The sequence below is a fragment of the Triturus cristatus genome, chromosome 10 (genome assembly GCF_964204655.1).
Source record: "Triturus cristatus chromosome 10, aTriCri1.1, whole genome shotgun sequence".
Taxonomy (NCBI): domain Eukaryota; kingdom Metazoa; phylum Chordata; class Amphibia; order Caudata; family Salamandridae; genus Triturus; species Triturus cristatus.
Window position 1 is genome coordinate 1,157,207,152 of NC_140593.1, and position 18,246 is coordinate 1,157,225,397.

General features: G+C 48.2%; 1 protein-coding gene across 5 annotated transcripts in view; it reads right to left on the reverse strand.

Moving 5' to 3' along the window:
• ARAF (A-Raf proto-oncogene, serine/threonine kinase) overlaps positions 1–18,246 on the reverse strand; it is a 207,570-nt gene that overhangs the window by 15,564 nt on the left and 173,760 nt on the right. For all 5 annotated transcript variants that reach the window (XM_085629532.1, XM_085629529.1, XM_085629530.1 and 2 more), the window contains one exon: positions 10,528–10,662. In XM_085629532.1, coding sequence (XP_085485658.1) covers positions 10,528–10,662 — 135 coding nt within the window. The remainder of the gene's footprint in view (positions 1–10,527; positions 10,663–18,246) is intronic.

Below are 18,246 nucleotides of genomic sequence, written 5' to 3' on the forward strand. Positions count from 1 at the left end.
GGCTGTAAACCACTTGGAATCATCATCAACTTCGGATATTTGGGGACAATCCCTTTGGGGATTTTAGGGTCAAAACCTTTTACCCTAGTTATAATTTTGCTGCCACCATCGATAGGTCCTAGGCCTATCTCAATGATTTCCTTTTCTTGAGCCAGCAGTGTAAGCATCCAATGATATTATTGTAGCTAGCTTCTGAAGATCTCAATCTCTTCAGGGTCTATCTCTTCTGGGACACTACTAGTAGTGCTCCCAGTGGAGTGGCTATCTGACAGGGTGGAGTAGGAGTCATTGTCAACCTCATTAACCTCCTGATTTTCCTCATCTTACCCGGTGGGGGGGGGGGAACGTTTACATGCCAAGGCATTTTTGTTTTCTGCCAACAACGGGTACAGATGAGCTTTTGTGGTTTTAGGTCCCATGGCAAGCTCCCATGCCTTACACAGCTCCTTAAGTTGGGAAACCCTAAAGTGCAGATAGGGAACCAGGTGGAGTTCCTGGAAGTTCCCTTCAACAGACATGGTTTTTGAACTAAGCACAGTCCTGGGCACACGTGGTGAGGGTATTACAAAATTAGTTCAAATGTTTTCTCAGTTTTGACAAAGCGGCAGTCGACACCAGTGCAGGGTTTGAAAAAAGTTTTTAATGTCACAATGCAATGACTGTATTGAACCAGACAACCAGCCGACATGTGTTTCGTCACAAGGAGTTATCCTGTGACTCTTCAGGGCTGTTCCGAGTCGGAAGAAGTAGGAGAGCAGGCCGCAAGTAACCGGTGATAATTCCAACCCGGTCTGGGGTATGCGACGTGCTAGAGATAAAAGACGTAGGAGGTGGCGCTGCGTCGGTGTGAAATAATGGATGGTCCTGTGTCAAGGAACAGAAGCGGTTGGATTGAGGGGGCCCCAGGATAATAACCGTGGGCTGCGGTATCGGTTAGGCCGGCCAAGGCGGATACGCGGTGGCGGCCAATGGGCGAGTAGCGCCCAAGTGTGAGTGGGTAGGCATCCAGTGTCCGCAAGTGAAACTGAGAAAACATTTGAACTAATTTTGTAATACCCTGACCACGTGTGCCCAGGACTGTGCTTATTTTCCAGTGTGGATCCTTCGACCCACACAAATCAGTGGGTTATCGGGTAAATCCCCCAACCTGGCAGTACCGGGATCCTCATGAACATAACGCATACCAGTCCGAGCGCCACTTCTTCCTGTCCTCACTAAAAACCCCACCCCTAGCTCTCATGGTTTTTAAACTAGTTGGGAATTTTATAAGGACTTAAAAGAACATGTTACTTACCTTCGGTAACGCTTTTTCTGGTGGATACACTATCTGCCTGTGGATTCCTCACCTTGTGAATATACCCTGGGCCAGCAACATTCGGAAACTTTTGTAGCAGTCCACGCCGATGGGGTCGACGACGACGTCACAGAGACACGGCTCCGCTCGTGACTCCGCTGACGTCACCGGCTCCATAAGAAGACCTCGTCGGCGTGATGACGTCAGTTCCGCCCCTTTTTTCCGTGCCTTCGAGGCACACGGACGGACTGACAGCAATATATATACACAGTATACACAGTACACAATATGCATATCAACACACTCAGTGTGGAAAATAAATAAAGCACAAGAAATAACATAATGCTTTTGACAGTGATAAACACATTTGAAACCCATCAATAGAATTACAGGCATAGAAATACCGGTATAGAAGGACGGACAACGGGGAGGCGGGTGGGTCAGTGAGGAATCCACAGGCAGATACTGTATCCACCAGAAAAAGCGTTACCGAAGGTAAGTAACTTGTTCTTCTGATGGATACATCTGCCAGTGGATTCCTCACCTTGTGAATAGATTCCACAGCAGTCCCCACTCCCGGAGGAGGGTGTCCACCCTTCTATACCAGAAAATCCTGAAGGACGGATCGCGCAAAATGTCCGTCCCTCCTCACCTCGGTGTCTAAGCAATAATGTCTTGCGAAGGTGTGGAGGGAGGCCCAAGTTGCCGCCCTACAAATGTCCTCCACCGGAACACCCCTAGCTAAGGCAGATGTGGAAGACTTTGCTCTGGTAGAATGAGCCCTCAAACCTTCCGGAGGCTCCTTACCAGCTAGGGAGTAGCATATCTTGATGCACAAGACAATCCACCTGGAAAGGGTGCGCTTGTGCACCGCTCGACCCTTCCTGCAGCCAGCAAAGCCCACAAAGAGCTGGTCATCAATCCTGGAGTCCCTTGTCCTGTCCAGGTAGAAGCTCACCGCCCTCTTAGGGTCCAAGCGGTGAAGTCTCTCCTCCTCCTTGGAAGGGTGAGGGGGAGGATAGAAAGAAGGAAGGGTAATGGACTGCCCCAAATGGAAGGGAGTTACCACCTTAGGCAAAAATGCAGCCCTGGTCCTGAGTACCATTCGTTCAGCATGAATGGGCAAGAATGGGGGTTTTTAACTTAGAGCTTGAAGCTCACTTACCCTCCTTGCCGAGGTGATTGCAACGAGGAAAACTGTCTTAAAGGACAACAACCTCAAGGGACACTTGTGTAAGGGTTCGAAGGGAGAACCCATAAGATAGGTTAGTACAAGATTTAAGTCCCATTGAGGCACAATAAAGGGAGTAGGAGGAAACTTGTTTGTAAGGCCCTTTATAAAACGAAGAACAATAGGTGATTTGAATGATGACGGCTGATCCGGCAAACAAAGGAAAGCCGACAGAGCCGATAAATATCCTTTCACCGTAGCCACAGCAAAGCCTTGCTGAGCAAGAGAAAGGGCAAACTGTAGAATATTAGACAGACGAGCCTTCAAAGGATCAATGGACCTCTCTCCACACCAGAGAACAAATTTCGACCACCTATATGAGTAAATGGACTTGGAGTGTCGCCTGGCCGATAAAATAACATCCACCACATCCGGCGGGAGAGAGAAAGAATTCAGGTTGCCCCGTTCAATCTCCAGTCATGAAGGTGTAAGCTCTGGAGGTGGGGGTGTAGAACCTGCCCCTCCGACTGCGAGAGGAGGTCTGCCCTCAGAGGGAGACGGAGCGGAGGGCACGAGGAGAGCTGGAGAAGATCTGTGTACCACACCCTTCTTGGCCAATCCGGGGCGATCAATATAACTTGGGCCCGGTCTTGGCAAATCTTCCTCAGAACCCGAGGAATCAAGGGTATGGGAGGAAACGCGTAAAGGAGTCGAGACCTCCAACTCAACTAAAACGCGTCCCACAACGCTCCCTGCATCGGATACTGGAGACTGCAGAACAACGGACAGTGCGCGTTCTCGTGGGTGGCAAATAGATCCACCCGAGGAGTTCCCCACGTCCGAAAGACGTGACGAGCCACCTCCGGATGGAGCCTCCACTCGTGGTCGGCGGAGAACTGCAGACTGAGACTGTCCGCACGCACGTTCAGCACCCCGGCCAGATGATTTGCCATCAGACAAATCTGATGGTCCTGAGCCCAGGACCATAGACGCAGGGCCTCTCTGCAGAGACAAAGAGACCCCACTCCTCCCTGTTTGTTTATATACCACATCACGGTAGTGTTGTCCGTCAGGACTTGAACAGACTGACCGCGAAGGGAAGGGAGGAAGGCCTTGAGTGCAAACGTATCGCCCGCAATTTCAGAAGGTTGATGTGAAGCAACCTTTCCTCTGGAGACCAAAGACCCTTGATCTCCAGATCCCCCAGATGAGCACCCCACCCTAAGGTGGATGCATCTGTTATCACTGTGGCCACCGATGGAGGAAGATGGAAAGGCTTTCCTTGAGACAGATTGCCCTCCATGCCCCACCAAGATAGATCCGCCGCAGCTTCTCTGGAGATCCTCACAGACTCCCTGAGATCTCCCTTGTGCTGATACCACTGCTTGCGGAGGCACCACTGGAGCGCCCTCATGTGCCAGCGTGCATGATTGACCAACAGAATGCAAGAAGCAAACAGACCGAGCAGGCGAAGGACCTTCAGGACCGGAACAACCGCTCCGTTGTAAAAGAAAGGAATCATTTCCTGTATGTCGAGAATCCTTTGAGGAGGAGGGAATGCTCGACAAACAGTAGTGTCCAGTACCGCACCTATGAACAGGTTGCGCTGAGAGGGCACCAGGTGAAATTTGGGCACATTGATCGAAAAACCCAAGTTGTACAACAGTTGAGTTGTATCCCGCAGATGATGCAGCACCTTCTCTGGAGACTCCGCCTTGATCAGCCAGTCGTCCAGATAGGGGAAAACCGAGACCCCTGACCTTCTGAGATGGGCTGCCACCACTGCCATCACCTTCGTGAAGACCCGAGGTGCAGAAGTAAGACCAAACGGGAGGACCGCAAACTGATAATGTTGCGACCCTACCGTGAAACAGAGATACTTTCTGTGCGACTTCAGGATTGGGATGTGAAAATACGCATCCTGCAAGTCGATGGACACCATCCAGTCCTCCTGATTCAGCGCTTGAAGAACCTGAGCAAGGGTGAGCATCTTGAACTTCTCTTGCTTTAGATAAAGATTCAAGATCCTGAGGTCCAATATCGGACGCAATCTGCCGTCATTTTTCGGAATCAGGAAATACCGGGAGTAGCATCCCTGACCCCTCTCCTGCTCTGGAACCACCTCTATCGCACCTTTCTGAAACAACTTCAGGACTTCCTCCTGCAGGAGAAGACGGTGGTCCTCCGAGCCAGCCCCTTGGCAAGGAGGGTAATTTGGAGGGAATTCCCGAAAGGGAAGGGCATACCCATTTTCCACAAGATCTAGAACCCAGAGATCTGTAGTTACAGATTCCCAATCTTGTAGAAAATGGGTAAGCCGGCCCCCCACAGGACCAGCATGATCCGGAATGGCGGATCTAGGGCTGTTTTGCCGTGGTGGGAGGGGCTGAGGAAGGGGAAGAGGAGGAGGAGAGCTGACGGCCACGTGTGCGACCCCTGATTCTTTCTCTGTAACCTCTCGACGAGGAACCTTGCTGCTGCTGCTGTTGCTGCTGCGGAGTCTGCCTATAGGTTCGAAAAGATGTCCTTCCAAAACCTCTGCACCTCTTAAAAGACCCTCTCGACTGAGACTGGAGTTCCAAAGATTTAGCAGTTGCCTTGCTTTCTTTGAATCTTTCTAGAGCAGCATCTGCCTTTTTCCCCAAAGAGGCCAGACCCATCAAACAGTAGATCCAATAGGGTTGTTTGCACATCTTGAGAGAACTCCGAAGTTCTCAACCAAGCACTTCTTCTAGTTGCAACCGACGACCCCATGATCCTTGCAACAGAATCTGCTGTGTCCAGCCCACTTTGGATCACTTGCCGGGCAGCCGCCTGAGCATCAGCCAAGATGTCGTTAAAACCAGATCTATCCTCATCAGGTAGCTTCGGCACCAGTTTCCTAGCCGAATCCATCAGCGCATGTACATAGCGTCCCAAAAGACATGTGGCGTTAGTCGATTTCAAAGCCATGCTGGCTGATGAAAACACCTTCTTTGCCGACTGGTCCAGTCTTTTTGCCTCTCTGTCCCCAGGGACCTGTGGAAAGGCTCCTTTAGACTTCCCAGAACAAGTCGCCTGAATTACCAAGCTCTCAGGCGATGGATGAGACGACAAAAATTCTGGATCACCTGGGGCCGCTCTGTATCTCCTAGCGATAGTCTTAGACACCGCAGGAGCAGAAAAAGGTTTGCGCCACACCTCCAACACAGGTTCTGCAATGGCCTCATTAAATGGAAGCAAAGGCTCTGACACCGCTGTGGGAGAATGCAAGACTTCAGTCAAGATGTTTGACTTAAACTCCGTTGTTGGAAGTTGGAGATCAAGTAACTCCGCAGCTCTCCTTATGACTGCATGGTAGGGTGCAACGTCCTTGGATGGCTCATCTGATGGCGGAGTAATCTCCCACTCAGGAGAGAGGTCCAAGCCACTAGCTTCCTTAAGCTCGTCAAAAACCTCATCTGACTCCACCAATTCTCCATCTTCCGCTTCCTCCTGAAGGTATCTCTGCTCCTCAATAATCCTTTGAGTCTCCCTTCTGGAGCGAATTCGAATCCTTGGCGTCGGCGGCGCCGTATTCGACTCAGACGGCGCCGGTGCCGGCGTCGACCGTGGATCTGACGGAGCCATCGGCGTCGAACGAGGTCGAGCCGGAGCCGGCGAGGATGGAAGCGGCGTCGACGTTCTCGGAGCCGGAGGATTCCAAGACGGCGTCGCTGGATAAAATGGATAGAAAGGGGCCTGAGGATATACTTGCGGCACCCCTAAGTTAAATGCCAAAGGACCCGTCGGACCCGCAGGTGCACCAGGGACATACATGGCACGAGCAAATACCCCATACATTGCATTTAAGTAATGTGATGGGTCCTGACCTGGCCCAGGGAAAGCAGGATACTGGCCAGGCCCCACCGGACTCGGGCCAACCGGCGCCGACGGTGGAATCAACGGCGTCACAGGCTCACCCGGGGCTTGAAGATCTTCCGGGGCCGGAGATGGAGCCGGAGACGGGACCGGAGCCGGAGATGGAACCGGCGTCGGAGTCCGGGCTGGAACTGGCGAAGCCGGAGACAAAGAGACCACCGGAGATGAAGGACCAGCAGGCGAACCCGGCACAGGAGAAGGAGAAACAGAGTCCCTTCGACGCCGAGCAGGTGACTTCGGCTTCGGCGCCGTGCTCTTATCTGAATGGTGCCAAGAGGAGTGTCTTCTCTTTCTTGTGCTTCTTAGCTCGAGAAGCATGCCCCGAAGTCGACTTCGACGCCGACCTCGACTTCGATCGAGACCTCGATCTCCTTTTCCCTCTCTTGTCCTTCTTCATTCTGGCAATAAAGAGCTTTGCCTACCGTTCCTTCAGAGCCTTCGTGCTCATCTTTCGGCAGCTGGTACAGCCATCCACATCGTGGTCCGAGGATAAACACCACACACAGTACTCATGTGGATCAGTGATGGACATATGCTTGCCACACTCCCGGCAAGGCTTAAACCCAGACTTCTTTGTCGACATCTTCAAAGAAGACAGGAAAAACGATGAAAATACACAAAGTATCAACGACGCTAACAACAGCGATTCCCGAAATCCGTTGGCTTCGACGGCGCGTAAAAAAGGGAACTGACGTCATCACGCCGACGAGGTCTTCTTATGGAGCCGGTGACTCAGCGGAGTCGCGAGCGGAGCCGTGTCTCTGTGACGTCGTCGTCGACCCCATCGGCGTGGACTGCTACAAAAGTTTCCGAATGTTGCTGGCGCAGGGGATATTCACAAGGTGAGGAATCCACTGGCAGATGTATCCATCAGAAATACTAAGTACTGCTGAAGGCCTAACTTACTTTACTACTTGTTAAATTCTAAACAGTTTTGCACAGAAACTTAAACAAGGCCCCAACAATTTAGAAAAATGTTTTTAGTTAGAGACAATTTTGGATTCCTCTGTGGAATCACTTATCAACCAACCACTGCACCACCAATGTAGGAAGCTGGCTCTTTATGTGATATATCAAAGAGTTGATATACCGTGTATACAGTCCAGGGGTTCCTTTCAGAGTAGACAGGGGCTTGCTATGCAATTCCAAAGTGCTATCAGGGCTTAATGGGGTCGAGCAGCATTAGGCTTAACACAGAGTGCAAGACATTTGCAAATACACACAATGATCAATAAAAGACATACACGACTCAAGAAGATCTACATCAATTTAGAAAAATAGAAAGTATCTTTATATATGTTTAGGCATCAGAGAAAAACTGTTCAGGTAAGTAAGTTTTTAAATATAAATTCTTTTCACTTTAAAAAGTGGACACTGCAATTTTTGAGCTATGCAATGTTATCCTATGGAAGGAAGAACAAGTTCTGCAAACAGGCATGTTACAGCGACATAAAAGACCAATCTCCAGGAGTTAAGGTGAGTGGTGGTCAAGGCAAAACCAGCACTACACCACCAGCGGCACATGGGCGGTCGGGTGCAGGGTACAAAATAGCATCGGGAGCCCAATGTATTTCAATGGAGATCGCTCATCGCGGAAAGAGGCTGAAGGCTCTCTCCAGTCAAGGTGAACTAGTAAGTGGGTCAGGCCTTGCAATGTTTGGGGATAGGTGGACACCTTTGGTACTCTTCTCCATGGTCATGGGGAGACAGGTGCAGAGTTTTTCCTTACCGGAGCAGTCGTGGTTGAGGAGGCTTGCATGCAGAGGCTGCAACAACATTGGGGAATCCAGAAGGGGTGAGACCACAATGTACTCTAGCTCTGGAGGGCTGGGGGACCTTGTTGACACCGGTGATCCACTTCAACTTGGGCTGGAGACTACTGGTACAGTGGTGGCTTCGGGAGTCGAGTTTTGGCGGTTTCGGACGCCTGAGAGACATCTCTTTTAGAGTTTCTTCAGAACATGTCTGCTGTTTATGGGAGGTCTTGAGTCTGTTTCTAAAGCAGGCAGTCCTCCTAGGTTACTGGAGTCAACAGCTGCAGGACGAGTTGACTTTGGTGTAGTTTTCAACGAGGGATGCAGAGAGGCTGACTGGGTTGGTACCAGGTCAGCTGACTCTTCTCTCCTCTCTGCTTTTGAGGCTCTTCGGTGTATTCTCTCTTCTTAGGTCATGAGGATCTGCTTCTCTGGTGCCAGGTGATCTACTAAATACTGAATTGAGGGGCACTAGGGGACTGTAAGGTAGTAGCCAATGGGCTACTGACCCTTGGGGTTCGCTTTGCTCCCTATATGACCACTTCCTGTGGGAAGTGGGCATAATCCGGTTTCAGAATTCCTAAGTATGCCATCACAAAGATGGCTACTTCTGAAAAATAGTGTCCACCTCCCAGTAGCCCACCATAGGGGTTGTACTAGTCTGGAGGTGGCACTCATACCTGACAAGCTAATTTTCCCACCTGTCCAGATGGCAAGGGGGCTCTGAACAGGGAGTAGCTACCCCTCATGTGAGGGGAGCCAGATTGGCATTCCAAAGGTGGTAGCTTCTTTGAAGCTTGACAGGCCAATGAGACTAATTAGCAGGTCATCCTGGGAGAGTGTTACACCCTCTCCCCCAGACAGAGTTTTGTTCTGGGTCTCCTGAGAGCAAATGCTCTTAACCCTAGGAGGACAGACAGTGTCTCGGGTAGCAGGCTTGCAGAAACCAGTCAGCAAGCACACCAGAGGCTGGTAGGTTTTCTAGGAGCACGGCTAAGGAGCCCTCTGGGTGTATGTATTGGTAAATCCAACACTGGCATCATTGTGGGTTTATCAATACAAGATGCTTGATATCAAACACCCCTATTTCAGGTGATGCCATCATGTAGTTGGGGAACTCATTTTCACGAGTGTCCAGCGCTTGTCTTAAGATGGCTTCCCTGATCACTTGAACTGGCAGTAATAGAACTGACCAGCACAGGGGCATATCTGCTCATGCACTATGCCCTTGCATGTAATATTTAGCACCCTGCCTTAGGGCTGTTATGCCTGCTGTAGGGGTGATATACAAATATCACACAGAATAGTAGGGGATATGGCACACAGGGATATGAGACATGTCTTGTTTTCACTTTTGTCTGCACTGAGACACGCAGCCTGCAATGCCAATCTTGCATGTGCTTGGCGAGGGGTCCCTTAGGGTGGCATAATTCATGCTGCAGCCCTTGGGGGCCCTCTTTAGTACCTCAGGCCCTAGGTACCAGGGTACTATTTAGTAGGGACTTACAGAGGGTACTAAAGGTTTTGCCAATTGGGGGACCAATTGTACAGTTTTGGGAAAGAGCTTTGGCACTAGGAGCCTGGTTAACAGAAACCCAGTGCACTTTCAGTTGTTGAAATCACATCATTTACCAAGCACAAAGTGTTTGTGGACATGTCAAAAAGGGGCACTTTCCTACAATCACATATTACAAGAGTAACAGATTAAAACAGCATGTATGGCAAGAATCGAAAGGCAGTTATCTGATCCAAGAAGCAGGACTTGGCAAGAGTTTTTGAAAAGTAGAAATCTGTGTTTACCACGTGCTACCAAACCCTTTGCAGTTTGTGATCCTTTAAGTAGCAGGTATTAAGGGTTACAAAACCAATGTATCAACTTTTGAAGGATTAAAATGTGAGCTGACCATGCCTTGGATGCAAACCTCATATTTGCAAACTACTGATAGATCCTGGCAGGGAGCGCTTCACAAGTTAAAACATTAATAATTTTACACACAATTCCATGTAACATTGTTTTTTACGTGGGGGTGGGGCTTATGGGAAATTCTGCAAACCCATTCTACCATGTATTTTCTCATTTCCTAAACTATGATCTTTTTGCTACAAATAACAAAATAGTGACCGATGTATTTGATAGTCAATGTTTTTTACCCATGACGGCTTGCAACTTTACTTCAATATGCATCTAAAACCAGGTGAGGAACTTGCTCCCACAGCTCCTCTAGCCTGAAATATTACACATCATTTGACTCTGGTCCCCAAATGGATTATAATGGGATGGAAGGAGTTTCATTCACTCCTTGCATGTGCCAATGTGGTCAGTGAAAGAAAATTCTGAAACCGCTTCACTATGCTTGGACTGCTCTCTCATGATTTGCATGTCAAAGTTCTACACCACTTGTACTGACCTGGGGAAAGAGTGGCCGTTCATCTCTCTTGAACTTGAGACAGTTCACCAGCAGTCTCCTCATTGCCTTGGGGCAGTTGTTGGATACCTTGGTCAAGTCTGGTGAAAGGTACCCACGCCCTACCATGAATATGATCTGCAGGACAGAAGCGTTAAGATTTTAAATATCACACAATGAGCAAATCCCCCCTTTCACAGAAATAAAATGTACCCTTCAAATCAAACTTTATTTAGTCGTACCGACCATAAAAGTGCGAGTGCTAGCAGTACATGATTGAAAAATGAAAACATTGCAGTATTACAGTGAATTTGTTATGACCAAAAATGTGCAAGTGCTTACAGTATGGAACTTCAAGTATGAGTACATAGCAAATGTTCGCTAAATACAATTACAATAAGTTGTTGGAAAAAGTGTAACAATCAAGACTAAACCAATTAAAAAAGATACGTTAAAAATAAAAAAAAGTTCAGTAAACATGGGGAAAGCGCCAGTGTAGTACATTTAAAATCCAGCTAAAATCACAATAAAAAAGGTGAGACTCTGCGCTACGTTGCAAATGCCTAGTGATCCTGCCTAGTTCTCGTTTGGGGGTTTGGGAAGATGGAGTGGAAATAGTAGGTTCACCAGTTCGCATCTTTAGTGTGAGACTTGGCTACTGCGCACACGATTGGTGGTCTCGTATCAGATCTTAGGTTGCGCAATGCTTCTTGGTGACAATGTGTTCCCAATAACCTGCAAACGGGTACCATCCATTTGCGCCTCGGTGAGTTGTACAGCGGGTAAGCAAAGAAGATGTGTGCAATAGACTCAACGGAACTACAACAGCAGGGGCATTGCAGCTGCACAGTTGTATGTCATCGCCACGCAGATATGAAGGAATTAACTGAAAGAGAACCAAATCTAAATTGGATATAGAGCTTTCTATCCTGAGGAATCATAATGACCTCCATATATTGCTCATGCGCGCTTTGGATTTTAAAATCCAAGAATTCTGATGTGAGGCGACCGCCTAGTGAGTCTGATACATTAGACTGGGCGACCCAGTTTCAATATTGCGACTTAACCAGCCCCTTACTTGGTAGCAAACAGGGATCTTTAACATCCCATAAACTTCCTAGATCTATTGCTGTGAGTAGGGATTTGACTTTAGTAAACCACCCAATTTTGTTGAAACGATCAAGTTTGCAAACATCATCAACTGCAGCAGCATAATGGGAAAGCTCTGGGGTCAGTTTCAGACGTAACCAAAAGAACAAGGGGCGAAGTCGTGCTTTGTCAACAATGGATGATCGGCCCCTATCAAATCTTAAGGGAAGGAGCGGAGTGCTTTGGAGAAGAGAATAGAGGGATATCAGGAATTTATTCTCATTGGTAAGTAGACCGCCCAAGTTTTCAAACCCCCAGAGTTCAGGCCCGCACAAAGCAGAGCCCACTACTTTATGATCGTAAATCTGCGGTGGCGCTGCTATTGGTCAGACTCGGAGAGTCTATGCTCCTTCAACAGAGCCCCAGAGGTCTGCTTCTGCTGAAAAATCTGCTTTGTTATGTGGTGCTTCCAGGTCATTTGGTCAGAGAGAGTTACGCCCAGGTGATCAAACGTTCTTACTCTCTCGAGGGGCATCCCACCAAAGATAATTTTCCTTTGAAGGATTTGTGGGGGTTCATCAATAGAAGTTTTGTTTTTGACGTGTTGACCTCCAGGTCTCTCAGCCCACAGAAAGTACTGAAGCGTTCTAGCAACAGCTGGAGATTCTGGAGGTCTTTGAGACCAGCAGCGTGTCATCTGCAAATAGTAGAGTAGTCACTTTGACACTCTCCAAAGAGGGGGCGTCAGCTAGTACTTCCGCTAGGTAAATTACCACCCCATTGATAAAAAGCGAAAACAGGGTAGGAGCCAGCACGCAGCCCTGTCTAACCCCTCTGTCAACTCAAATTGGGTCTGCCAGTTGTCTTTGATCTCCCCAGCAGACCGTCGCGAAATTATCCTCATGGAGGCGAATGACCAGCTCAAAGAGCGATAACGGAAGGTCTAGCTCTTGCAGCACTAGCCATAATTTATATCTGGAGATAAGATCGAAAGCAGACTTCAAGTCAATAAATGTTATAGTCAAGTCAAAAAGCTTTATTTCGATAAAATTGTATCATAAAAGCATTGGTATACAGACATATAAAGTGCAATATATCGAAAAGAGGGGCATAGCTTCTTGACACCGACGTACAAAATGTAACAATTTGGGGAATGTACGTTAAAAATCAATTTAAGATATATTCATAAAAAAAATGGAGAATGTTACATTTCATGGTAGAAAAAACAATTTCACTAAAACATTTGTACAATAAAAACATGTTTAAAAAAAAAAATAAATAAACCTCATTATTGAAAGTGTAAACATTTGGCCCTAATATTCCAAGACCACCCAAGGAATTTTGCCACACCACAAACTAGCACTGGGCTGGTGTCGGAGCGTAATATTCTCAGTGCGACCCGGTAGTTCGACGTGCCCAGCAATCGACATACGGGTCCCAACCAACGACTTCTAGGTTTTTCTTAAGCTGGGTATTCGAACATGATGTGCGCCGTGTTTTCCACCAACCCACTGCAACTCAGACAAGTGGGCAGGGTTTGGTGGGGTGGCTTCCATTTGCTAGTGCGCTCGCGGGTTGGCAGTGTGTCGAGTCTAAATTAAATGTACAGCGATCTATCTCTAGGGTTCTGTACAAAATCCAAATACAGCTCGAGACTGGCAGCCTGTTTATGTATATAGAAAGCTTCAGTCAGGCTGCCTAAGTTGGAACTACTTAATTCCTGTGTGTCTATCCATGTCCAGAAGGCTTTTTTCAGAGCCGCCTTACTCAGGGGTGCGCCTTGCTCCCAAACTACTCCAAGGCCTAGCGACAGGAAAGACTTCTTAATACAGCATAGCCAAGTGATTTTATGAGACTCCGGTGATTTCATTACTTCTCTTAGGCCCTCAGTGTATTTCACTAATTCTGGGGTACGCCATAATCGAGCCCAAAAGAGCAGGGGTCGTAATCTTGCCATGTCTTTTATCGTACGTCTACCCATATCACTAAAAAGGGGCTTGAGTGGGGTTCCCCTTGGGAGTGAGACCAACTCTCTCAAGAATTTGTTTTCAGACCTGGAGATGTCCTCAAGATTGTCGAAGCCCCAAAGTTCGGCACCGTACAGTGCCGAACAAACAGCTTTTGCCTGATAAATCACCAGCGCGGGAGCGATTGGTCTGCTATGCGAGATACGATGTTCTTTGATAAGTGATCCCGCCGCCCGTTTGTGATTTAGCAGCATTTTGTCAATATTGGGTCTCCAGCTTAATCTATCGGAGATTCTTATACCTAGACAGTCAAATGTTTTGACAAGCTCCAAGGATGCACCATCAAGCTTGAGGATAGCTTTAGAAGGTTTTCTTGAATTAAACGAGAGGAGCTTGGTTTCTATGGTATTAATGCTCAGACCTCTCAGGTTGCAAAACAAGTAAAATCTGTCCAGGAGCTTTTGCAGCCCTACCGGAGTTTTAGAGATTAACAAGGTGTCGTCGGCAAATAATAGTGTGGGGACTCGATCGCCAGCCAATGCCGGGGCGTCAGCAGGGATATCTTGTAGGAACTTCACCACCCCATTTACGAACAAAGAAAAAAGGGTGGGGGCCAATACGCAGCCCTGTCGGACTCCCCTGTTTACAGGGATCTTTGCAGTCTTCTGGGTCTGAGAGCCCCACCTCACCTGGGCATAATTGCCTTTGTGTAACCGAACCAGAAGGTCGAGGGCAGGCCCATATCCCTCAAGACCTGCCATAGACGATCTCGGGGGACCAGATCGAAGGCAGTCTTCAGATCTATAAACGCCAGGTGGAGGCTGCCCTTGCCAATCAAAACGACCTTCCAGTATAAAAGGAGGAGTCTGAAGACCCGGTCGATTGTACTTATGTTTGGTCTAAATCCCGCTTGGTAGTGGGAGAGAATATTATTCTCATTAACCCACAGCAGGATTCTTTCTAGCAGGACCCTGCCATCAACCTTCTGACCAGCGTCAATGAGGCTGATGGGTCGATAGTTGGCTGGGTCCTCCCTGGAACCCTTTTTGAATATTGGAATCACCTCGGCTCCTTTCCAAGAATCTGGGATAGGTGACCCCTTAAGAAGAGCATTCAAAAAGATAGCAAAAAACTTTGCCCAATGTTTGGGGTCCAATCTATACAAGTCGCCGGGGAGACCATCGGGTCCAGGGGCCTTTGCTGGTACTATTTTGTTAATGGCAATCTCTACTTCCATCTCTGTAAAAGGATCATATCCCTCGAGGGTGGGGATAGTTGTTGCAGTGTGTGCAACAAACCGGGGGTTTTGAGTGTCCTCCCCAGAGTAGAGTTTCACAAAGTGATCAAACCACTCCAGGCTCGTGATGTGGTTTGGGATTACATCAGTGTCACAACCACTTGAGTATCTACAGAGGTTCCAGAAGGCATTTCCGTCTTTGGCCAGGCTTGCGGCTTTGAGGGCCAACCAACGGGATTCCTCCCAAACTTGCTTGGCTCCCAACACTGCCTTTCTATATTCTTTCCTGGCAGTTTGTACTTTAAGGCACTCACGATTTTTGACGGCAAGTATTAGATTGTTCTTTTTATGCCTGCACTCGGTGTTATACCAAGAGTCAGGAGCTTTATGCTTAATAGAATTTCTGGAAGAAGTAGGTGCCCAAAAAAGTGACCCGATCATCTCAACTGAATCTATGTAAATATTCCCAGCCCTAAGGTACCCATCTGTGTCGTCACTTCCTCCCTGAAGTTCCGCAGTTTTGTTTAATAAGATCTCCTTGATGGTCAGAAGTTTCTGGTCATCGGAGGAGATTTTAGACCATTTGAGATGTCTCTTAGAGTTTGATGGAATGACTTCCTTAGTGGACATGGTAGGTCTAGTGCCGGAACTTGGTGAGTCAAGACACCAAGGGTTCTTCATGGTCAGACACAAAGGGTTATGGTCACTGTCGACGGTAGGTGTTATAACCAAATCCACTGCAATTCGCTAAAGTCTGCGATCAATCAAGATGTAAATCGATTAGAGAGGGACTGGACACTCTGTTAAAAGTGGTAGCACCTTGGATGTCGGATGGCAATCAGCCATTAGCGGCTCTCAGGCCGTGTTCCAATGTTAGTGCATTCAATTGGATTGCAGCTTGGGTCCACTTCTTGATTGGGGGTATTGATAGGGGTGGTATGCCCCACTGTGCATCCTCAACCTCTATCTCCAATAGGTCCTCGGTGGCCAAAGGTTCATACGTGCAGTTCAAGTCGCCTGCTACCAGAAAGAAAGAATCAGATCGACAAGAGGAAAGTGCATCTCCCAAGGTTGTAATAGTCGGTGACTTACAGCCGCCAGGGGTACCTCGGCTGTAGACATTGTAAAGCTCGATAGCGTGCCCACCTTTTGCCCCTCTCAGAGATAGATGAATCACGTCTGGTGATAGAATAGAAAACTGGGAAGCCCTACAAGTGAGTGCGATGTTCACCCATATTATAAGTCCTCCTGAGGGACGCCCTCGCCCAGTAGATATAGCTGGGACACAGTAACAAGTGTAGCCAGATTTGTGCAATGGAACCGGGCTCCAGGTCTCTTGGAAAATACATATGTCATAAAGGTCGATGTATTGGTTCCAGTCTGGGAGAGTAAGTTTGTCTCTGAGGCCAGCAATATTCCATGAAATTATTTTGAGTTTATTGCTTAATGGATGAGGCAATAGAGTAGGCAGGTCATGTGGTAGGGATTCGATCTTTATGTCGCCATGATTGAGGGGAATAATATTAGAGGGTGGGCAGTATGTCAATTCTGCAGCAGCACAAGAAGAGCCGCTGGTCGAAGTATGCGATTTTTTGGAGGGGTTAATGGCAGATGTTAGTCAGTCAATATAATCGAGAGTGGATTTATCAGCTTTCGTTGGATCTAGTATCCCACCCCTTGTCCTAGATATTTCTGAGATGGTAGGAGGGAAGCGCCTGAATTGTATAGAGGATGAGTCTGGAGAGGATGATCTAAATTCGAGTGCTAGTAGACCCTCTGCCACTAGATAACTAGCCAGGGTGAGCTCGATGGTGTCTGTGTTATTGTCAGCCGAGCGTCGTCTGTGGGCCTTAATTATATCATCTCTTATTAGTGATCGAAAGCCCCTAGTGTGGCGGATCCAGTGAGTAACCTTATTTTTTAATGATTCCTCGTCCTCGCGCCCGTTTGCCTTGGTAACGCGAACCATAACAACCGTAGGGTTATCGTTAGCTTGAGGAGTTTGTGTTTTGTGCTGCGATTGGGATAAGGAAGAAGTAGAGGCTCTGTGAGATGGATTAGTCAGCTTGAAATTGTTATAAGAGGTGGGAGCCACTTGAGGCTTCGTTAAATGATTGCCAGGGGTGGCCCCAGCTCTAGACGATGGATTTAGATCGTTCCTGCCGCGGGGAAGTAAAGCAGCAGGGGAAATCATGTTGTTTTAAAAATTTGGGTGATTGATTTGGGTTGGCTTAGATGTTGGGTAGGGAAAGGAGTTATCAGTGTAGGTGTTCAAAGCAGGAGGATGTTTTTGTTTGACGATAGACATCAACTCTAAAACTACTTTCCTCAGTTCAGTGATTTCCTGTTTTAATAAATCGAGGTTATCGACAATTTGCCCCACACCAATTACCCCCCCATCAAGTTTCTCACGATTTTCCCTTATTTGTCCTTCGGGGTCCTATTTTGTTTATCTGGGCCTGTAGTTGGATTAATTGATGCAAACATATCAGGATTATCAGCCAGTGCCGCATAGCGGTTGTTGCAGACAATGACAATGGGGTCGAGGGGGACAGGATTCACAACATTAGTAGCGAGAACTGGAGAGTCTGGGATTGCTAGTGAATTGTTCAGGTCACTCGGCCAATCATCAATCTCGACAGCTGTTTGGTGGGGGGGAGCTTTGCAAAACATTTGCGGAATAGTGATAGTGCCAACGTGACTTTTACTCATGGGCATATTGCTTGCGTTTAAGTGACGAGTAGCATTTTCTAGGATGAGTTCACAGTCATTAGCCAGTGTTTCGATGCGATCCAGTGTAGTGGCGGGTGACGATTTTTTCAGAGTCCTCCTAGGCTTCTTCCTTTTGGCTACCCCGCCAGTGGAAATTATAGACCCTCCATTGGCATCGGGCAATTTTCTCTTGCCCATAACAGAAGTGACTGGTGGGGAAATTGGAATGAAGGTAGGGAAGTGTCAGGTCAAGAACAATGTTACGGACACAGACCTAAAGCACAATGACAGCCCCAACAAAAAGTCATTAAAGTACCTTTGGTCGCACGTGTAGGATCCTCTAGGCAGGGGCCGTGAAGACGGTCAGTGATGAAAGGGACGAAAAGGGGTTGGCCCGTCCCGGCCTCCGACATCAACAGACGGCCCGCCCTTTGCCCGGGCTTCGCCCGGCACGACCCGCGCGCGATCCCGCGACGCAGAGCCTGTCGGTAATTTATGGCGCCTCCGGGCACGGGAACAGCGGTGCAGAGCAGGCTGGGAGGTGTAGTCTCCACTCGGCGGCCGCTGGATAGACTGCAGCGGTGGCGGGAGGGAGGACGATGGAAACATCAACTTCTAGGTGGGTTCTGCCCGGGACAGCACAGCGCCCGCTCCACCGAACCTGTTGGTAATTTATGGCGCCTCTGGGCGCGGGAACAGCGGTGCAGAGCAGGCTGG